At 33.5% G+C, this 24277-nt stretch overlaps 2 protein-coding genes across 8 annotated transcripts in view; both read right to left on the bottom strand.

Annotated features, from left to right (window-relative positions):
- The window catches only part of pio (zona pellucida domain-containing protein piopio), a 121399-nt gene that overhangs the window by 41073 nt on the left and 56049 nt on the right, over nt 1–24277 (bottom strand). For all 7 annotated transcript variants that reach the window (XM_017610020.1, XM_017610031.1, XM_017610046.1 and 4 more), the window contains 2 exons: nt 12744–12792; nt 8081–8129 (listed from right to left, as the gene is read on the bottom strand). In XM_017610020.1, the coding sequence (XP_017465509.1) occupies nt 8081–8129; nt 12744–12788 (94 nt within the window). In that variant the 5' untranslated portion in view covers nt 12789–12792. The remainder of the gene's footprint in view (nt 1–8080; nt 8130–12743; nt 12793–24277) is intronic.
- Nucleotides 367–1368, bottom strand: LOC108358625 (apolipoprotein D-like). Its single transcript, XM_017610066.1, has 5 exons — nt 1355–1368; nt 1163–1277; nt 962–1092; nt 694–875; nt 367–609 (listed from the first exon to the last, which is right to left on the bottom strand). The coding sequence occupies exons 1-5, from the start codon at nt 1360–1362 to the stop codon at nt 458–460; spliced, it is 588 nt and encodes a 195-aa protein (XP_017465555.1). The 5' UTR covers nt 1363–1368; the 3' UTR covers nt 367–457.

Raw genomic sequence — 24277 nt, 5'->3', positions numbered from 1 at the left:
TTGTAAATTTGTAATGTACTCATTTTACTCAACTTCGGTGTAAAAAAAATCATAACTCAAATTATTGTAGAGTGCACCCCGTAATACTTTACTTAAATATTGCGCAATACTCGGAGCGACCATTGTGATTTTTTTTTTAATTTTTTTTGGGATGGAATATTTTCAAAAACTATTTGTTTTTTATCAAATAAGTTGTATGTGAAAAATAGTTTAAAGAAAAAAAAGAATATGCTTTCCGACGACCACAAAACCAAACGTGAACGTGAATTGTTGGTTAAAACGATGGACCAAATGTTTCAATAAAGAAATTTATTTGGGTAGGACGAAGATCACCGGGTCTGCTAGTATTAATAAAAAGTTAGTTTTTTTCAAGAACATACATAAGTATGTATTTTATTTGACACTGAATTAATTTTTTATTTTACAATTATTCGCTTCAGACACATCCTTCGTGCAATTAAGAGCAATTGTCTGCAGCCACCTTACAGTTGCTCTGATCCGTGACAACCAATTCACTCAACGAAACTCCATTCTGTGTCAAAACATCTTTAGCCTTTGTAATAAATTCTTCCGAAGGACTTTGCTCACGAGTTAAGATCCAAACGATAGCTGCGTGAAGAAGTGAAAAGCAAATTTTTAATTATTTAAAAGTTAAAACTAACAAAAGTCCTAATCGTTTGCAATTCCACTTACTGTAATGCGAACTGCCGCCGGCAGTTTGGCAAGAGTAAACGACACTGTAGTTAACGTAATCGGTAGACAAAACCCAGTAGTTTGTAGTTGCGTTGAAGGCAGGAGTAACGGGGAATGTAACCTTCAATTTCGCGTTCTCTACTTCAACGGCGTAACCAACAATATCGGTAAGTTCGTTGTCACTGTGTTGTACGAAACAATTGTTGCGATATAAAACTTTATTCAAAATTTAAATGAACAAAGGAAAAATGGCATTGGTTTCACTTACGTGACATTAATCATACTATTCACAACACCGACTTCACCATTGTCCTTCAGCGTATATTCGGCTTTTACACACTTGCCATCGGCTTCGAAGTAAACAGGATACTTAGCATACTCATACCAAACGCCTAGATACTGTTTGACAACAACAACAAAAATACGAATTATTTTTTTGTTTAATACTGTACTTCTTTGTATTACTTACCGCCGACACATTGAAATTGCTCTGCACGGTCACATCGCATGGGCAGTCGCCACTAAATTCCACTTGAGCGTGAGTAAGACCGATAAGGGCCAGGGCGATGATGGCAAGGACTGACCTAAATTTGCGCAAAGTTAAAAGTTTAAACTTTCTAACCGTTCTGATGCTATTTTAGAATTTTTTGTATCCACTTACTTGTGCATGGTGAATTTCTTTGAAACTAATGGTTTGCTTGCGGTGACACTACACTATTTATAGTTATGAACTGAATTGATATAAAAAGCTACCGCTGCTCGGGCCTGCGTTTGGGAAGTACAGTGTGTTATCGTAGGCGAAGTTATAGAAAAAAATTATATTGTCTTGTTTATACCTACGAAAAAACCGCATTAACAAAAAACCAATTTGATTCATAACATATTTCTTTCTAACGTTTATTCCACAGTAGCGTACTCGGTAAAACCGAATTGAAAAGTAAACAAACTCCGTTAGTTTTATTCGACATTTATTTAATAATAAATTTCCGCGTTGGATCGCAATGGAAGCCAACAGTAATACAAATATATTTTAATAATAAAAACAAACAAAAAAAATAGCCAATTGTAAGTTCGCGCTAAATGAATTATTTGTTTATACTGGGTTTCTAACCGACGTAAAAAATAAAAATAAAAAATCAAAGTTAGTTTTAGTCACTTAAAACTTGCACTTTATTCTCCTGTAATTTAATGGGCTGTACTTATTAAATTTTCGCGCCTAGAATTTTTCTAAAAATTCTGAGTAAAAGGATTGAAACAGATTGAAACAAAAAAATTTCAAAACACACCAAGCAATCAATATACTCACGACACTATGGCCCAAATATAGTAAAACTGTGTTTTTAGTTTTATGATTTTTTTATTAGAACTTTATAATTTCAAAGATATGATGAATTCTAAAAATTAGTTTAAAAAATCAGTGCAATGCAGAACAAAATGCGGACCCAAATGAAGGACAAAAATGTGTAGGATTTAAAAAAATTAAAATTTTTTGTGTTCACAAGGACGAATAAGTATTAAAAATGCCCTTTTAATCAATTTTATTTGTTAAGCTAATAAAGTTAGAAGGACTATATTCGATGACTCTGTCGAGTTTATATTAGTCCTTCACATATATTTTTTTCGAAATACATATTGAAAAATGTCAAGGATATTGAAGGATAAAATTTTTAAAGACATTTGCAATACCTTATGCACCAAAAAATTTCATCTGTTCTTTCTCTACGGAATTTTCTCTTTAATTTGATACCCATACTGTTTTCCGAAGTACATTGCACAAAATTTTTTAAACCATTTTCTGAATTACTCAATTATTCAATTTTCAAAGTTTTTCAGTTTTACAAATTCTGACGTCAGAGAGAGAAACTAAAAACGCAATTTTACTGCATACATTTGGCCCATGTTTTCGCGAATATATTGATTTTTATTTTGTGTGTAAAATTGTCGGTCGGTTTTCGTATCGGATAACAAATTCGACAATAAAGAGAGTTTGAATGAAATCTCTGACAGAAATTTGTTCCTGGTACACATGGAAAAATTTGTATGATTTATACAAATTGGATGTGAAATAAAAAAGTTATAAGAAAAACCAATAAAAATAAAAGCATTCATATAGTTTTGGTTTTAAAATAAAATCACTTTTCTCAAATAACACACTGTACATTAGGAGGTACACTTGTACCTCTTCTCTTTAATTGTTTATCTTATCTTATCTTCCAATCGAAATCATTTTCAATGTCACGCTTTCTTGTGAATTAATTATGCTTGTCTAATTATAAAATTGTGCACGCATTTTTTTCTTTATTGCCATTCAGTAAAACTTAGACCACACAGCTTCAAAACAACATCACAAAAACACATCTCGAAAAAGCAATTCTTATTGAATGGGAAATATGCAACAAAAATAGTTTTACATATATAAGAATAAGAATATTGGCAGTACGCAAATGCAATGCAATTTTCAGAAAATTAGTTATTTGCCGAATACATACATATGTAACGCCTATGCACTTTATCAATAAAAGGCAAAACATTTCAGTTAACTTTTTGCTATTTGTTATTTTGAGCCAGAATATGGGACCGTATGAATGAAAAAACAAGTAAATTCTTTTTCATAAAATTTCAGACCTTTTACTCGATTTATTTAAACAAAATTTAAGTGAAAGGTATGAAATTTTAAGAAAAAGAATTACGTAGTTTTTATTTATACGACCCATGATGATGTATTGTAGAACGATTTTGGCTAATCCGTTGTCAAATTTGGTTCGGAAGCAAATCGGTTTCGGGGTTGCGTTATTTTTGCCGGAATACCAAATTTAGACATGGCATCGTAGAGGCAGCTGTTACCTCGACCAAAATCATTTAGGCGGTTGCAGGGCCAAAAGATTAGTTTATAGGTTGATGAAAATATTAAAATATATTAAACACACGTCTTGAATTTTTAACAGTTGTCTATTGTTTTACTAAATAAGCAATTTTTTCATTGAACAATAGTAACCTACTATACGTACATTAGGGCGGTTTAATTTTTTTTTGACTATGCGCGCGTATAGCGTATGAGGGTTCTATGTATAATTCTAAGCAAATTTACTGAAGAAACTATGGGTCTAAAATCAATTTGGAGTTGCCAAATTGCGAAAATAGGTTTCGAAGAACTTTTCAAAATTTTCACCGTTAAACACTTTATAAGACACTACAGTTAAATACTAAGAATCCTGTTTTGCAATTTGGCAAACTCCAAATTAATATATGACCCATAGTCGAGAAAATCTCGAAAATCAAATTAACCCGACCTACTTATTTTTTGATTTATTTATATAATTTTCTTATCTATTTTATGTACCAAAATCAACATCGAAATACTTTTTGTTACTTTTCTAATAATAACTCGCATATCAACTTCAACCATCACTTGTTTTGTGGCTTGTCATTAGGACAACATTTTGACAATTGTTAGCGCAACTACATATGCACAACTCGAATTGCAACTCTACTCAACAATGTGTCATTTACGCAAATTGGCACAAATTGCTAATGCCAACAGGTAAATACACAATATGTATGTACTCCTATGTTTATCTCTATTGGGTGTACAAATTCATGTAAACCACAAAGTGACAACGGTCAAATAATGGCCAAAAAAGTGACACTGCGAAATAGCGAAAGCCACGCACGCAAATAATTTTTGTAGACCCACCAAGTGTGCGAAAAAAATTGAACACTATCACTACTATGCTATTGCGAGGGCGCCATGGTGCGACACCCCGAAAATAAAACCAGCTTACTGACGGAAATTGAAACAAAGCGATTAACGGTAAAAGAAAGCTAAAAAAAATAAGTATTTAAAAACGAAACGGGAAGCAGTAGTAATCAGTGGCGGATTTGATCTAAGGCACAGTAGGACCGGGCCTAGGGCGGCTAGATATTAGCGACACTTAACCCTAACGAACTTTATAATAAATTACTAAACTTACGAAATTAAGCAATTCAGAAGTCGACGAAGAGGCTGAAATATTACAAACGGTTTATTCTACTGAATTAGAAGACAACTTTTCAGAAGAATGTCTCCACTTTCGTGAACAGTGCAGTATCAGAAATGAGGATCGACAGAGTGCTATCAGTTTGTTGGAATGGCTAAGAGCTGAAGGTCTTCAAACAATTTGCCCAAACGTAGACATCACTCTTCTCAAGTGTATGTGCGAGCCGCAAGTTCGTGGGTTCGAGTAGAATTTCATTTTTTTTAATTCATTCAATAATTGTTTTTATTTTCTTTTTAAATGTAATTATAGTTGTAGCCTTTTTAAATAAAATTAAGCTCCAAAAATGTTAATTATGTAATGCCGGATTTCCACTCGGTATTAAATGACAAAAATTGTAATGACAAAGTTGAGCATTAATAAATATTCGCGATGAGAGTTAAAAAATAATGATTAAATTTCATTTCCTCTTGACATTTTTTAAATGGCACACATTTTTTTTTTTCATTTAAATGCCTAGTGGAAATTCGGCATAATAATGATATAAATAATATATAATTAAACAAAAGGCAAAAAAGTAAAGTAAAAGAAAATATATACGTACGTAAATCAAATAAAATAAAAGGAATGAAAATAAAAAAATATTGGGTCCTATAGAATTATAGTACGGCTGCCTATGCTTTAAGTATACTGGGCCGGCATAAGAGTGGCAATGAAGCTATTATCATTTCGTATATGGGGCGCCACACGAAATACACCTTAGCGTCTTTTGAGAAATTTTACGGGATGACCGAAAGAAAACGTAGCAACTCAAAATTTATAAATATATATGAAAAATTAAAAATCGAATTTTTGGTGTGTTTCTTCGTGCTGCGTCACATATGTATGTATGTTGTAAGCTCCATTTCGTTCGAAACAAAAGATCCCTGATTTTTTATCCATACATTCCCAAGATCGCAGCGGGGAGCGACTACAGGACTGATGAATCGGTACCTACCAAGTAAACTCCATCGATTACCGACCAACTACTTGCAGTGTATTTCAGCGGTTACTATTACAAGGCAATTTCCTAGGCGGTAGTCAACATCGGCTCTCTCTGCACTACCAGGAGTTACTAAAATAGTCACTTGCGTGAGTTATGGGCGCCCTCTGTCGTAGTTTTTCGCTATTCTGCTTCCGATTGCTTCGACTCTGCACCATCATACGCACTACTACAGGTTAATAGAGTAGCTACTTACCTAGGAGTCGGCGTAGTAGCGGTTCAAAAGTAACGGTTGACTCCAGCAGTACTGGAGGGTATTTGTATTTACATGTAAGTGTGTTATAGTTACTTATTTCGCGAATTTTTCATAGGGATGAAACGATACGAGTAAATACAAGTACATACTCGATACCTTTTGTTCGATAGCAAGTAATTTTGGTATCGATACTTTTGAACTAAGTACCGAGTAGGTGTTGAAAAATAAATACGCATATCGAAACCCGATACTAAGGCAAATTTGGCTTCAGCAATTTTTCCTCCACTGTTATTGCGATTATGATGCGCCTTGGTCTTTATGGCTGCTTAATTGCCAACGAAAACCGACAAATGCAACAAAGTCGATATGGTGCAAAGAGTACACGCCCCAAATGCTTCACCAAAGTCGATGTAATGCGACATCTACACAGCCCACGGCTCAGTAGCCTGCGAAGACTTTGAGCAAAATGCCAGGAAATACGTACACTGAAAAGACTAGCGGAAAATACTAAAGGTAGTAGAAGTCTAGCTCTTTTATTGAAAAACATAAACAAAGAAGAAAAAGAGTTGATCAAAAAAATAGCTGTTAAATAGAAATATTATTCCAGTCGGCGGTATCTAGATACTAGAAAATCTTTCATTTTTTAAATGCTTTCAAGAATTTCTTTTAGTAAAATTTCATTCAGTTTTTGTACTCTTCACACTTCCATATATATGTGCAAATATCTTATTTAAATATTTTGCTCATAATTTTTGTTTATAATAGTACATTTCCACAGCACTAAAATTTATTAAAAAACCTATATTCCACAACAAAACTACAAGATGACTTCTTCTCACAAATATTTTATGGGCAAATTTTTTTCTTAAACGGCATTAACTTTCTAGTAGTCTTTTCCAATAAGTTGTATGTGTCAAAACCCTTTCATCATTAAATATATATTTATGTAGTTTGGAGTTTAGGATTCTCATATAATTTTAATAAATTATGTTCATAAGGAATAACTTCACAGTCAAAAGTATCGATATGAGTAGGTAGCGATACTTTAGATCCGATATTTTTGAGATATCGATGCTTTCTTTCGATACTACTTCCCAGTAAATCGATATCATCCCCACTTTTTCATTTTCTCTTTTTTTTTACTTTTCATTGACTATTTGTTCAGCCGTCCACACATTCACTTTCATGCCGCGCAACCACATGCATGTCAGTTTTACTCAGCTGTGCACATTTATTGAGTTTACCTAATTTTTTTAACCATACTTTGCTTTGCTTTTTATTTATGTTTCAAACATGACTGTATGTAGTATACAACAACCGACCAACATCTACTCCATTTGGCGCACATTTTATGTGATTATTCGGTCACTTTTTACCTCGCAATTTCTTGTAATTTTTTTCATGTTACTTCAATGTGTTTATCTAATATTTTTACAATTAGGCAGCGTACAATAAAGCTCTCGATAAGCGTTTGCCTTTGTGAGCGGACTTATCGTTAGCTCACTTTGAACAAAACAATTTTTTATCTGACCTATATCTCTTGGGACTTGAATATTTTTGAAACACAATGCAAAAGCAAATGATCAGTAGTTAAAATTAAGTGTGCTATATTTTTCTCATTTTTGATTATAAGTTGCCCAGACTTTTACTTTAATCAGCTTTCAGCATCTATCGAAATTGCACAAGCAATACATAGAAACTATTTTCAAAGAACTTTTGGAGTACCTTAGAACAAAATGCAAGCGTTATTACTCAAATAACGGCTTATGTACTTAGTTGAAATATGCCTTAGTCGATATGTAAATAAATTATAAATTTCTCACATTCACTTGCAATAGTGTACTATCAAATAGTTTTTAAATATAAACAGAAAAATGCATTACCCCTTTCATTTCCTACATTTGCCTATATCTTTTCCTAAGATTAAAACTAAATTAATAAATTGGCTCAGAAATGCATGTACTCGTATATTATTTATTATATAGTTTATACACAGATACTCGTATATTGCACGTATAGTTGAAAAATAATAGATTATGTTAATTAACTAAATCGCATTCCAATTCTTCATTCGATTTAGGTTAATAGGTAATAAATGGTTCGATTTGTTGTAACTCTTTCTTCAATATTTTTTTAACTAAAAAAGTAATTTAATTGCAAATATGCTTTACTTACTCGTTGCAGTTGGTATTTGTGCACCATGTGTGACCAATGTGGCGATTGTCTGTAAATGAATTAAAGGAATATTTATTTATTTATACATATTTTACAAAATGAAATGTAAGTCACATACAATAATAATTGTACTACATAGATATACGTAGTTATTAAAATACATTAAAGAGAAATATAATACGACTAATGACCTAATGTGCGAGATGGCTAATTGGAGAAGCCTTGAGTCACGGCAAAAAGAAAGGGAGCTTCGGTGGACCACTCCTACTTATTCGGTTTAGGGCTCACTGAAGTCTGCAGCGTCTGTCAGTAGGTGCGGCTGCAAGCGGCACGCAGTGGGTTCTGCGCCGGGTTTGTTATCCCCTACGTAAAAACTACTTCTAGTGAATAGAAAAAAAAAAAACTCGGATGATGACGACCACGGCATACGATTCGAGGGTAGGCATCTGGAATGTCCGAACCCTAATAAGGAAGGTGCTTCTGCCCAGCTGGTTGATGTCCTCGTAAGGACAAAAGCTGACATCACCGCTATCCAAGGAATGCCTTGGACGTTGGATAAGATTCTTCGTTATCACGCTCATCTGCACCCATACCCCGATGGAAGAAAAGGACTAGGCGTCAAAGAATCTTTTCTATCACCGCTTGGAGCGTACAAACGTGACGATATCAAAATCGAGCTTGACGATCTCAATGACAAGGGGAGCAAGGAAATAATATCGGCTTCTACGGGGCGCGAAACATGCTAGTATGCAGTTCTAGGTTCATCCATTTAGCTACTTTGCTGTTATCAGATCAAAAACGAGAAACCAATACGATCATGTTGTGATAGACGGAAGGCACGTTTCCAGTGTTTTAGACGTACGTACACTCCGAGGGATACACATCGACTCGGACCATTTTATTGTTGCAGCCAAGATAGGCACCCACCTCTGTGCAGAAAAGAGTGTGCGCCCAACAATGCAAGGGAAGCTCAACGTCGAAAAAATGCAATCAGTACAGACGGCCAAAGCATTCGCCACTCGACTCTCAAACCGAAATTTGTCTAGTAGAATGACAGGTGGTTCTCCACTGTCTATCTGGTATTTACATCCTTGGTCTGTATCCAGGCTCCCACACAACATTCGAGGAGTATTTTGAAGCCAGAATGTTGGGAATCCTTCTGCGTTCTATGGCAACTTTAGACGTTGTACCGTTAGATTTTAAAGATTTAATAGCAGTTTGGCTGTCAGGATAAGTATATAGGGATTGACTGTTCTAGAAGGGCAGAAGCCACCGAGAAGCTTCCATAATGGCGTTTATCTCTGCTTGGAAAATGCTACAATGGTGCGGTAAGCAGAAGCTGAGGTTTAGTGCAAGTTCACCAGAGTAAATCCCGCTGGCCAGTCTTTCGTTTAGCTTATATGGCCGTCAACACTGCGATTCTAATATAGTAGAGGTGTGGTATAATCCAGCTGTCGTAGATTGTCCGCTAGAGCTCTCTCCACCGCTAGATTGTTTTAACCTGGAATCACACCAGCCGGCGAGATATTTTCCCTAGAGAAGTGGATTTCATATTACTTCCAGAGGTTTGGTGGACGTTCTCTGAACCCGTTCCTGGTTAGCTTTGGACAAAGTCTTCTTTAACGCAGGTCATCATACGATGACCCCATAGAAGAGGATAGGTCCTTTTACAGCTGAATACATACAGTCTACTATGTGAGGTTTTATTCACAACTGTTTGCCTATAGCCGTCTTACAGGCATACAGGGCGGTATTGACCATCCTCTCTAGCATAATCCCAAGTTACTTGATTTAGGTTGAGACAGTAAGTTCTACTCCGTTTAAGGTGAGAGGCTTAAATTGACGAACTTCATACTTGCTCGTGAAGAGTAACATTTCGGTCTTAGTAGGATTAATGCTAAGTCCACTTAACTTACTTAAGACTTGCAATGTCATCAGCGTACGCTATGACTTGATAGCCAGTGCCATTTAGATTATGCAGTTACAGTTACTTGGCTATGTTCAATTGCTACTCTTGAATTCCAGTTCGTGCATCCTGGGCATCGTGGGCAACACATGCATACTGTCTGTGGAGCCTAGGTCCAGGTATAAAGAGTGGCAGCTGTAGGTGAGCCATAACGCCTAAAACAACAGACTTAGCTGCTATTTTCGGAGCTTGGACTGGAGTAGCCATAAAAACTCCCGAAATAAGTACTGCGGCATTTCGTCGGCCGAGATGTCGGCAGCGGCTCTAACTCATCACGCTTGAATCACGTATAAATACGAGTATGGTATTAAGGCAGTAACGCCAAACTCGCTCTGTTCTAGATAGTAGTAAGTCCCTGTTAGCCACATTCGTAAATAACATAATCAGCTCAAAGAAATTCTGCTCAAAGCTTTACCATCCCATGCCTGTCTGAACTTTTTTCACATCAGTTTACAACCAGCCCAGGAATGTTTAGTGAATACCTACATTCACATGCATGTGCATATATGTATGTATCTATGTATATATATATGTGCATAAGTTCATTTGGAAATCTTCATACATTCTTAATCCATTGAATGAATTTAACGTGTCCGATGGTAAATTAGGAAATTAATTTTCTAACCAAAAGCCGACAACTGCAGATTAACGGATTTTTTTTTTTTTGCTCAGCACATTCCAGCCCACCGCAAAAAAGGTACACAAATTCAATTGCAATTATTAAGCTACCAGTAAACATCCGTTATAGAGAAAATTTATAAAACTGCATTCCCACGTTTCAGCCTAGAGTTGTAGACACTTTCGCCAAAATTACTTGCAATCTAAGGAAAATTAGTATACAAGCCGTGGTGCATTAAAGAACTTGACGAGATACCGTTTCAGCTTAACCGCCATGCTGCCGTGGATGTGTGTACATGACTGGCAGACAAATTATTTTCAATGAATTGCTTTGAAGCTATGTATGTATGTATATACATTAAGGTGGTCCAAAAATGCATGCGGAAAGTAAAGTCGCAATTTTTATGCTCTCACCACCTGGGATACTTCTATACCGAAACAATATTTTTTTTTTTTTTTTTTGAAATCAAAAAATATTTAGATGTCGCTTAAAGCACTTAAGGTTATCCAGGTATTTTATATGAGAATAAACAACTTTTTGTAGAAATGGTATAGAATTCTTAAAAATCAATATTTTTCGATCCGAATACTGTTTTTATTTTCATAAGACTCGCAAAATAATACCCCATTGTTTATTTAACCTTTTTTCATAGTAACTCTATTTCATAGGTCCCCAAAAAAAACCACTGAAAATGCCTACCCATAAAAACCGATAGTATTAAAAAATAGTTTAAAAAAACAATTGGGTATTGTTGTTGAAAGTCTCCTGAAGAGTTTCAAGAATTCTATACCATTTCTACGAAAAGTTCATTTTCCCCTTAAAAAATATATGGACAATTTATATTATAAATGTTTCGTATAGAACAATCATAGGGGTGAGAGCATTAAAATTCCAACTTTACTTTTTTCACCCTAATGTACATATATATACACATATGTATTGGGAATAGCTGAAAATGTGAAGAGCTGTTTATACTAAGTATATGTACATATATATATATATATGCGTTGGTTGCAGTTTAGTTAGGACACTATGTGGAACATATTCATTGACCCTATGAGGTCAATAAGAGCAATTCAATTGAGCACTCGTGGTTCCCGATGCCACACTAATGCATTATATACTTGCAAACAAAAAAATTTATTTTTTATAGTGAAATCAATATTTTGGTATAATTATATGGAATGTGTGCTACTTTTCTTCACATTTATGTGTACAGTGTGAAATTTTCATTCTGTGCAGGTCACCCATTTTTTTATGCACATCCAGAGATAAAGGTAAAGAACTGAAAATTATTTGGCTTCTATCAAATTTATTATACGAATACGAGCTTCAAGATCATTTTCGAACCCACATTGGTCAAGCTTTATCTAGAGATCCATCCCTTATTTACTATGTGTGGTAGACAAATTATCTCATGGGCAGCTAACAAGAGGCAAAAGGCATATTAATGCGTTCTTTTTCAGGTATAATTTGCTTGATCTCGCTCTTGTTGTAAGTGACCGGAAACCCAATTTTGGTTAGAATTATTCTGTATTTAGGATCTCCATAAAAATTTCTACCCAAACAATATTTTGAACACACCGGTTCGTCCTGTCCGGAAAAAAGGTCAAATCAATGCAAAATACCAAAGTAACCCAGGAGTAATGCCTCTTTCTGAGTTATATCTCTTAACGAAGAGCAGTAAGTGTTGCCACTTGTAATCCCATCCTGTCAAATGGTAAGAGATTTAAAAAGGCGTTGAAAGCGTTACACAATGGAACTACAACAGCCAAGAATAGTAAAACCGGACGAGGTAATTCTGGTACTGAAGCAAATGGAGGGAAGACCTGCTGTTTCCGAGGAAGTTCTGCTGTTTCTGTGGAATTCGGAATCCATCTTGCATCTGCAGAAACTCAGTCGAGTGTTAGTATCCAGAAAAAGTATTTCTTAATCTGTCAATCTCGGGTCTGCTGTCGACAGCGGCATACTTAACTCAAAAAAATTGTATTTTCGATTATAATGTTCCCCCAGAAAGTCTTCAGGAAAATTCAATAAATATATTCTAAACTAAAATTTCTGATAAACTATATACTTACGATTATATGCAGCGCCGCATAGACAAATTGTGTGAATTCCTTCATTTTGCTGTAAGAAAAAGAAAATATAAATTCAAATTAATTTGGATCATTACGAATACGAAGATCATAGTAATCCATAACTAGTGATCGATATCTATTAATAAATTTTAATAAATCGATAACTGAACGGCATCGATAATTCTGTCCATAGTTATATCGATAACGACACCTATGACAACATTTCTAACATTATTGATATACATACATACATACATGCATGCATATGTAACTATGTAAAGCTAACAAAATTGGTCGGCTACTTCCAAATCAAAACAAAAAAAAATTTAAAAAAATGTTTCGCGCAAAACTCAAGCGGCACTTACTATTTATTAAACAACATTCGCGATTAATGATCTTTCCAACAAAATCCGCTTGAGATTAACCCACACAAATTTATAACAATGGTAAATATTCAAAATGGAACCACAAACGCACCATCCAATGTATTTTCTATTTTATTAATTAACACTTTTTGCTGTTTCCAACTTAGCAGAGATTAATTGGCAACAACGCACGCGTCGTTTTTATTTATTATGAAAAAAAACTGCAAATTGAAAAAACAGCGAATTGGGTACATTAAAGTAATCGCATTTTTGGCTACGAAAGGCTTCGGCTGACAACCTGAAGTAGAAAAGTTAATTTGTTTTTGATATCTTCGCTCATTTGCTAGCGTATGCTTTAATGGTTTTTGTCTATTCATTTGCCAAAACCTAAGCGATGTATTTTATTTTTTTTTTTTGAAAGAAATTCACTATGCTAAGCTGATTAATTGTGGTTCAACATGGAGCATGTTTTTGCCCCCGAGGAAATCAAATTTCATACCAACGTTGATTTCTAAACATTTATGTACATTTTTGTTTCCTTTAAAGAAACAAAGCTGTACCTCAGAAGGTGTGGTCATTTTAAATACATTAGAAGTCAGATTTAATATTTATACATAAGTGATAAGATTAAAATAAAATCAAAGTACTATTTTGCAATCATATATCCTTTAAGGCGGCCAGGGAAGTGAAATCACTCACAGGCAAAGTACTTCACGGCGACAAGTCCTACATCCGGTATTCTTAAGACACTTAAAAGACTTATTGATGGGAAAGGTAGATCTATAGAAAGCGAAAGCGCTCCACGAGGTTGCTATTACTATCGATAAATCTATAGAATTTAAGGAATATTTATTTGCAGGCTTCTCACAGTGGTTTCCTATAAATTTCCATCGCTAAAAATCTGTAATTGAATAATACTTGTGCCTTAAAATAGACAATGCCTCCAGGGAATCATACCATATCCATATCGGCTTTCGCGTTATATAATTTTACAACAAATGGAGCTTTTTATAAATTAGCGTAGCGATTTCTAGAATCTCGCTGAAGGAGATTTAAAGGGTCTTCACTAATGTCTGGAGGCAAGGAATAGGCAGGATACCCCTAAAACAATGCAATAGCGAACTTGTTTAAAGCAATAAAAATGAAGCTTGTCGCCAATACCAGCGACTTGGTAATACTTATTTCAGACAAATTCCAGCCAAGGATAAGTGAGCTAATAAATATAAGAAGCACTAGAAGCACCCCAATGCGGCAACCAGAATGACTTTGGAGTCGACCTCTTCAAAATTGGCCTGATCTCGTTCACAAAAACAAAACATAATTTCCCGCCTTTTCTCTGCCTAGAATATAGGAGGCTAATTAGAAACTCTCCACTAAATTAAATGAATGCCGAAGGGGTTTAGAAAACCATGGCGACTTTGCCGTAGATCACTAGGGGATTTAATTGCTCATGTTGTTGTCGCAAATGGCACCCTAATATTTAAGGAAGTCAACTTGTGGAAACTAACCAACTCTGAGTGAAAGCAAGGTTGACTTAGAGAAAATAACACGAACAAAAGGAAACCAACCAGTGGCAGATGAAGGTATATCCATCTACATAAATGGTTCGAAGATGGAGCACAAAGCCGGTCTGTATTCAGAGCACCTGCAGATCAGTGGACCAAACAAGTTGAATGTAAAGCATTAAGATAATCATGGCCGCGATTAAAAAAGAAAAACCGGAAGACCTTCTGAAACTTAACAGACTTAAATTAATAGTTCTACAGTCGACTGCGCTATTACATCGGTGATCCAGTGATGGCGAATACAAACCAATCCTGTCTGAAAAATGGACCGCAATGAGTAGGAATCAATCGACTACTTTCTGTATCGATGTCCGGGCCTTCAATCGAAGCGATTTAAACACATCAGTGGAGCAGATATTGAAGGTGGATCTCTTGAATCCCCGTAACTTCATTTGGGTTGGCAAGTGATTCATCAGGCTAATGCCTTAATTATTGTTTCTCTTCTCTTTGTTAAAGCAATCCCGTTATTGGATTCTGCCTACTGCTGGTACTCACTCACGGATGGCAATCGTGATGGACAACTTCTTTTCGAGTTGAGATATGGAACTATTCCTACACCCTTTCCTAACATGGCCTAATATCATTGATGAAAATCGACAGTATATTTGCGACGTGGATATTTTCACATCATTGAACTTTTTGCCATTGTACAGCGATTAGTTACTAAATATGTATATTCATCACTTTTTGTAGACGATTTGTGGCACTACATTTTATATTAACTGTCAATTAACAGCGAAACTCTAACTTCAAACTTCTTGGAACTACTTGGAACATATTTTCATACACTGCAGAAATTTATGATAGGGTTTTGTGTAACAATGAGGCGTATATTGTGACGCGCTATTGGAAACTGCATAAACATAAATATATTTTACGATAAAATTCGATACTTAATTTTTTCGCTAAGCGAAGTCATTTTGTATGCCATAAAAAAATTTAAGCTGCTAATATGTCGACATCTTTTTTAAGTGCTAGTCCTCATGGTCGTAATACTTTTAATTGTGTGTAAATTTTTATAATACACTGTCGGAAAAGAGCATTGGCACTGAGAATTTTTTACGATATATGCCATAGTTTTTGTTTTTATTTTTTTCCGCTAAAAATATGGTTTATACTAACAAAAATAATAAAAAAATTTAGTTTCTTAACTTTGTGCAAAATTAGGGGAAATTTAATCATTTTTCAAATTTTTAATCAGATTATCTAGATTTCTTTTGGGTATGCAGTTTTGTAGCCTAATAAATTTTATTATTAAGAAAGTGCAAGTTTGAAGTATTTACTGTTGATTTCTGGCAATTTTTCACGCAGTTTCTTCTATACAACAAAAAAAAATTCAAAAATACTTTGCATGGAAATGATGCGAAACACCTTCAAAAAAAATAAATAAATTTTAAAATCAACGCCATTTTTGACTAACTTCAAAGTGGCATTTTTTATGCTATAATTTAATGCGCTACAAAACTTCATACCCAAAAAAAATCAAAAAATAACAGAATTTTTGGCGAGTTTTGCGCAAAGTTAAGAAACCATATTTTTATATTTTCTTGTTGCAGACTGAACCATATTTTTATAAAAAATTAGCGGAAAAAAATTTGAATTAAAATTGTGGCATATATTGTAAAAAACTCGCTGTGACAATACTTTTTTCCGCCAGTGTATTCCTATGCATCTTTTAATGTATGCAGTTAGTAAAAATTGAAACTTTGGACATAATACAAATTTATTTGCTATAAAAATAAACTTTTGTATGTAATAAATAATTACATTCTGTTATAGGAAAGCATCCATTGTCGGCAATCCCATTAGGTTACTTATCGCTACTAATAAATCTCCAGCATTTTAGTTGCATATTTAAATGTTGAAATAAATATCTTTACCCAACTTTATGAGTTTTTAATACAAAAGTAATAAACACTTATATGATCGATTACTGAAACTCAATTAGAAATCAAAATAAATAGGAAGAAGTTTGTTGCTAAAGTCTTTCGTAAAATCTCACTAAACACAGTTTTGAAATACCATTTTCAACAGTTTCTCACTCTTTTTTGTTAGCCAAATATTGCCATAAAATAATCAGAGGAAAACTATTTAAATAAAAAATTCGAAAACATTAGCGCTTGCTGAAATGTATTTTTTGTATCTCATAAAAAAATTCAAATATTTTTATTGATTTCTGTGGTCTGCTGATAAATTGACGCAATTGACCTAAATAAAAGATATGTATGTAAAAGGCGAAAGAGCGTCACAGCGTAAGGAGTAAATAAACCCATAAAGCGACAAAGCTAAATGCCCCAAAGGCCAACGGTCATCAGCAATTGGGCTAACAAATAGAAAAAGAAATATTTATTGACCAGCTATGGCAACATGCATATATATTTATATACCCAGATGTATCTAGTACATAGTAAGTAATATGCATGCCACAGTAAACAAAGGAAACATGACAAAAGGTAGCATGCAAAATTGGCTGCAGGCTAAACATCCAAATAAGAGGCGAATTAAGGTTCAATATAAATACATACGTACATACGTTTCTTTTTATCTCATATGCAGCATTTGTCACGTCTTAATCGTACTATGAATGCAACTAGCAAAATATGCTTTGACTATTAGTACCTGAAAAAGTTAAGCGCTCAAATTAAAATGCATTAAAAAAAATGTTACAGCCGTTGCCGCCGTCCATACTGTTCACCACGAACGTATCTAGCGTTGGAGTAATCAATTAAAAAATAAATCTTAATTGAACCAGTGACTATGGCTGTTGGCAATAAAAATGTTAAATTTTGCAAAAAAAAATAACTCTGCAGTAATCAACCCCATTTTAGCTATTTTTTATGTTTTGTTATACGTTTTGAAGGCATTCATTCTTAGTAGCCAATGAACATACCCACTTTAATTAGACAATTCTGGCTAAGATAGTAAATAGTATTTTGTAAGACAAATGAAAGACACATATTTAGCAAGATACTTCGAAGGATTCTTATTATTCTAGGTCAAAAGTCTTACAAAAAACGTCCTCTCATTTCATCACTCCTGGGGAAAAGTCATTTTGAGCGAAAGCACTTGCACGGCACGTTCGTTCCAGCAATCCAGTGACTACAGAACAGGCGTGCCATCCGAAAGATCCGAGTCCGAATCCTCGGGAGCGTTTTATTTTTTTTTTTTATTTACATTTTCTTTATTTGTGTTTTTTCTTTCTTAATTTAATTTTCTTTTAATTGATATATTTTGTTGTTTTAAGAGAAAAAATATATTCTATTTACTTACTTATTCTTCTTTTAATTAGTTTTCTCATTTTTAGCTTACTTTTCTTCCAATTTTAAAATTTTATTGTTTAAAAAAAGAAAAACTGTTTCTTAATTTCATTTAATTTTCAGAATACAATTTAATTTATTTCTTCTTTTCATTTAATTTTGTTTTGTTTGTCAACTTCTAATAATTTTTGTATCTTTTTTCATTTAATAATTTTTTTTTTAATTGTTTAATTTTTAAATTTTGTTTTTAAAAAAAAAACATTTTTTTTTAAATCATTTCATTCAAGTTTTCAGAGTTATATTGTATTTGTGTTTTCTTTTTTAACTTTGTTTGTTTTTTTTTAATTCATATATTTTACTTATTTAAAAAATATATATATATATTTGCTTTATTTCATTAAATTTTTAGGATCTTATTTAATTTTTAGTCTTTTCTAATTTTATTTTCTTTTCATTTTTAAGTACTAAATTGTTTCTTTTCTAATTGGATTTTTAGATTTTATTGTTTCAAAAAGAAAAAAATATTTTTTATTTACTTTTGCTCTATTTTCATTTTACATATTTTTATTTTTTTAAGTAATTTTCTTTCTTTATTAGTTTTTATTATTTTAATAAAGCAAAATATATTTTTTTATTTAACTTAATTAACAAAAAAAAACTCATTGCTAAAAAATGTATAGCATAACGCTAAGACATCCTCATCAGTAGATCTTTCTATTTGTTTTTCGAAAGTCAGTACAAAACTTTCAGGATATTTTAAAAGTGACATTTATTCAAAGTTCCCTTGTTTACCGTTTTCTGTATAAGCTACTTGCAATCATGGAATGGGGGTGCTTTCGAAAATTCAGCTACGAAAATCGCTAAATATTCCGCTTGTTTGGAAACCAACCGAACCATTCGATCACAAAAGTGAAATCGAATGCGTGCGAAATCTTAAAAATATTAGGAGAATTTGAAGCAATTTGTAAAGAATTCAGTTTAATATAGATCTCTATATATCTTGCTGTTTATGTATTTAAGTTGATTGAAACCATGATTTAATGTATTAAAAGCGTCACTTCTGAGAAAGCATCCACACTCGGAAAATTTAGTTGAAATTGCATGTGAAAAAAATTTGTTGCAAAAAATATTTGTGCTTCTAGTAAGCTAGTTGTCGTTGTTAATAAAACCCATGCTTAACATGGCTCCGAAAGCAATTTTTTTTTTTTCTTTTTGAATTTTATGGAAGTGCCATGGTCCATCGTTGTCTATATTTACCCAATTAAAGCGCTAAAATTACATCGTTGCTTATATGTATGTACGCATACTATATGCGCATGATATGAATTTTTCTTTATGTAACCGAAAAATGCAATTCGAGCACTATTGTGACCTAAATATCTACCGTGACTTCAAACAAATTACGACACGCAGTGCTTTCATATGTCATAATCGCAATTTATTCAGAATAACCTGAAACGTTAGATACCTGAATAAAGAATCTAGAACGGCATAAAATCCTCAAAGAACACAGATTTTGCATACCACACAGTTCTTATGTCAACATATCATATGACAGTCGACTGCAAACCATACATACCTAACATTCATCAAAAGTATACATACATACATGAGTGAGCATTTTGCAAAATGCATCCACACCAAGCGTACATACATAAATAGTAGTTAGTTGGCAACAAAAATTTCCGTAAACATTTTAAGCTACCGCGAAATGCATATGTACCAGCACAATATGAATTAGTAAGAAAATTTCTGTCATAGTAGCTTGGCAACAATCACAGCAACTCTTAAGTGTATCCATATTTAAATAAGCTTACTTGCACATAAATTCTATGTAAATATCTGACTTTCTTTACCCCGTTTGTTAAGCGCATAAGAAAGATCAAGCACAAAACAAACAAACAAAAAGAAAGGAAATTTCTTTCTCTTCTAGTAGCAAAAAGCACGACTTTGACCGGGTCGACGAAGCGACCAGCAGCGCATAGAGCACCAAACAGTGACTTGGGTTATCAACACCAACTCAGCTAAGTAGTAGTGGTAGCTATGTAGCTATGTAGCTTGTCCCCTTTTGAAAGCTACATAAAATTTGCATATTAAATAGTTTAGGAAGAGAAAATAAGTACAACAAAAAGTTGTAATAAATACCTAAAACACTAGATCACAAATTAAAAAAAAAAAAGTGCTGTACTCTGGCCATCGTTTCATTTTTAAAATTCACCCCTAAATCCAAATATGAAATCAGATATTAAGAGATATAGCCAAATTTCGTGCTCTCACTTAATTTCAGTTTTATTTTTTTTGCAAAATTTTTTGTAAATATTTTTATACTTGTTTTTTGCATAAAATGCCGCAGCCTAGTAATGACGGTCAATGGACCGATTTCTTGTATACTAGTGTAATCGTAAGGTTGAAAAAAATTTGTTACGTTGCATTGCCAATAAAGAATATTCCGATTGCAATTCCAATTGTTTTGTTCTTTCCTTCGCTTAACCTTCAGCTGATCGCTTGAAGAAAGTTCAAAATGCAACAATGTAGTAGGATGCTCGGCAGTTGTCACTTAAGTTAGCGCTTCTACATGAAAATGCTTCTGCTCAGCGTTCTTTTGTCGCTTATGCAAAGTAGTTTTTTCATCTATATGTACTACAAATATACTCGCACGTATGTATGTAAATAGGTACTTAAGCAGAGGTATTTGCATGCAACAAACTATGAAAAACGTGTTCAGCGCCTCCCTTCGCTCCAGCCGCTAGCTTGCAGGCTTTATTGTTTTCTTATTGAAAGCAATTGATTTTCTCCCAGCCCTGCTGCATTTTTCTTTGTACTAGTAACTAAACGTTGTGCTACTTTGATTTCCTTATATGGTATGTCCCATTTCTTTGAAATGGAAGAAAAATAGACGACAACAAATAAAAGCATTTTAAAAAAGCACCAACAAAAATACATATGTATATCTAAATATGTGACTTTATTTTTTTGCTGCCCCTTTGAAGTGTGAAAAATTCGTTTTGTTGGCATATTTTCATTAAAAAAAAACGTAAAAATTCAGTCGTATGTATATATATGCCAAGTGAAAAATGGTCATTTGATATGTGATTCTCAGGAAGTTTTTGTTGCTCGACGATTTTCTGGCACGAAATCTTTGGGTGTAGCATTGTTTCAAAACCCTAATTGGCCCAATTGAGATAATTTATAACTTGTGAAAGTAGTAATGTATTTTGACCATCTGATTCCGAATCTGAGGCACGTTTGACTCATTTTGGAATGTTTTGCCATTTTTATCGAAATTTCGATGGTGTAACACATGTCGGTAGGTGGCTCTGGTTTTATGCAAAGACCACTTTTTTTTAATTCTAAATTTGAAGTTTCAAGTCTCTGGCTCATCGCGAAGTTCGAGATTCACCAGGTATCGACGACAAAATGTGTGATTTAAACCAAATGCCGTTCTTGTAGTTTTATTTCTAAGAACGCTTTAAAACCAAAACCAAAATGTGAAAATTACTGTCGACAATGTTTTCAATGGGAATTATATAAGAACAAATCCCTTTGGAAATGCGAACGATATTTTTGGGAACATTTTTAAGAGAACGAAATGGGAACAAAAGTCTCCGGAACGTTTTGGAAAAGAACTGAACGGGAACAAAAGTCTAAGGAACTGTCTCTCGAAAACCAATTTGCGAACTAAAGCCTCAAGAACTTTCTGACAGAGAACGAAACGGGAACAAATCTACTCTGAACTATCTACGAAGAATGGAAGCGAGAGCAAAATTTTTCACATACGGTTCATTAATTTGAAATGTTTGAATATTAAAATTAGTCAAAAAAGAACTCAAAGATAAATATGCAAATTAAGTCAACGAAAGACTTAAGACACGAACTTTTCTTGCTCAAAAAAAATTAAAAATTGTTGAAATGATCCAGACTTCCTCTGGCCTAGAATTAACAAACGTGGTTCTTATTGCAACGATTTTTCATCCCAACAGGCAGACTCCCCTCTCATTCTTTACGTTTAATTCTCAAAACTTTTGTTTTCGTTTTATTCTCTAGCAGAACGTTCCCCAGATTTTTGTTTTTATTTCATCCTCCTTGAAAACGTTGTGGATAATTTTTTTTTTGTTTTTTCATTTTGTTCTAATTAGAAACATTCCCGAAAGTTTCCGTCTCATTCTGTAAGAACGTTCTCAAGAATTTTGTTCGCATTTGGTACTTTACGGCAACGTTCCCAAACCTTTTGCCCTCAATTTATTCACTTTCAAACTGCTCTCAATACTCTTGTTCCCGGTTGGTTCTTTTGTGGGAACGTCCATGACATTACATTTTGTACTCATGTAGAGCTAAACCAAAACTGAAACGCGTTCTCGGCGCATGATTACAACTGCTCACATCATTTTATGCAAAAAATAAAAACATGTTTATTAGTTACGGCTTTTTGCATTTCAGTTGAGGATATGTATATAAATATATATTTAGTATCTCACATCAAAAACTATTTTCATAATCTTTGCCTTCGCTTTTTCTCACACCGCGATTTGGCCTCAAAGACCCCAATATCCGTATGGTTGCACACTTGGTTGCACTTCGCCATTCCCTAGAAATATTCCATCACAATTCGGTTCTGCTAGACTATCTGGTATTATTGTTCGATCACTTATCTTCATATATATCTATTTAATTTACCAAACCTTTTTAATACTCACAAATATCTGCATCTCAACAATACGCTTTTTCTTGTGGTTTCAAATTGCCCATTAACCAGAAGAGAAAAATTGAATTGCCAAGTAAAGCCCAATGCATTATAAACAAAGCATCGAAAACAGCGCCAACAAGTGCAAAATACTCAAACAAAAAATATCTAAAGCACCATATATATACACCAAGCTTTAAACACACGGCCTTCGAACGCTGACCTTTCATCGGCTGAAGTGCCATAAAATCCACTGGCACACATCTCAGATGCTACATGTACAATTAAATATTTTCTTCTAGCGTAAATTTAATTTCCGGTATCAGTTACCAAGAAAATAATAAAAAAAAACCTACATGCATATACATATGTATAGACGCATGCATTACGAATCTGTTTAGAATTCATACATGGATATGTGTAATTATAGTACTCTGAGACCTTCACTTCTGTATTTTTTTCTTTGCTCTATTCCTAGCACAATAGCACATACTATTTGGCTTGAATAATTGTTATTGAAAAATTCGAAAGGGTTGAAATAAGCAAAGTCATCTTTTAACACTTCACATTTCGAGTACTAAGAGCTGAGCGCTTAATTGTTGCATGAAAGTATGAAAACAAACAAACAAAAACCACTGTCAAAATATGAAAAATGCCTGAGAAAATTATGTAGTACATTAACACTATCACATTTGGTGTGCTCCTCATATCAATTGTTGTACTACAATGATATAACCGGCTGCAGCGGCAACTAACTGCCCTTCTCATTGACAACGATGGCTGCGCGCCCCATAATGATAATATCAGTGATAATGAAGTATTAGTGCTGCTGCACGTTTTTTTTTTCATAGAATAAAGCGCACATGTGATGTTATTTATAATCAGTGTTGCCAGTTTGGTAGTTTTCCGGCTAGATTTAGCCGCTTGCGATAGCAAACAGCCGCAGAAAATTTGGTTTAGCCGACAGCCGATTTGTTAGCCGTTTTGCAAAAAAAAAAATAGCCGGTTTTAGCCGATTTTGCTATAGGCCTTATTTTCTTAAAATTACAATACATAAGTTTCCTTTTTTTACAAATTTAGCGACCCACATTCTATTAGAAATAACTATCCTTATCTCGGAGCAAATTTAAAGACAATTTTTTCTAATCCGAAAAGTCCTAAAATACTGGGCCAATTTCAAGATTTTTATTTTTAATATATATAAAAGCAACAAAGTCTAAGCGGTAGAAGTTATAGCAGCTATTTCGGAGATCACCACATCTCCTCATCAGACTTCTTTTTTCTAGACTTCAGCAGGGATTCAATGATTTTTATTTTAAGCGAATGCAGAGACCCATATACTTACAGTATACAATATACAGTGACCCATATAAACTGGGGACGACATTTTAGAGTTTTGGCTATTTTTTTTCTTTAGTATAATTAGTGGTTATTATTTTTTAATAAAAGTGTAGCTGTTTACATAAAAAAAAAAACATTTAAATCCAAATTTCATATTTAGTGCAAAAATTATGAAAATTCTGCAAATTTTCACCAAAATTTTTAACTTTTTAATCAACATCTTTAAAAATTTGAAATTTTAATATAATAAAGTGCAAATTTAAAGTTTTTTTTTTTAATTGATCTTTTTTTTGTATTTGTAATACAAACATGATTTCTAATGTAA

The sequence above is a fragment of the Rhagoletis zephyria genome, unplaced genomic scaffold (genome assembly GCF_001687245.7).
Source record: "Rhagoletis zephyria isolate East Lansing unplaced genomic scaffold, Rhagoletis_zephyria_1.1 Rzeph_scaffold_00011, whole genome shotgun sequence".
NCBI classification, from domain to species: Eukaryota; Metazoa; Arthropoda; class Insecta; order Diptera; family Tephritidae; genus Rhagoletis; species Rhagoletis zephyria.
Note: the sequence above shows the minus strand (reverse complement) of the source record. Positions and strands in the feature narration are given on the sequence as shown.

Bases quoted from the DNA above. Each gene is read 5' to 3' on its own strand.
- LOC108358625 (XM_017610066.1), bottom strand. The intron at 1,093-1,162 runs GTAAGTAATACA...GTTGTCAAACAG, and splicing joins GCAATTTCAATGTGTCGGCG to TATCTAGGCGTTTGGTATGA. The intron at 876-961 runs GTAAGTGAAACC...CGTACAACACAG, and splicing joins AATAGTATGATTAATGTCAC to TGACAACGAACTTACCGATA.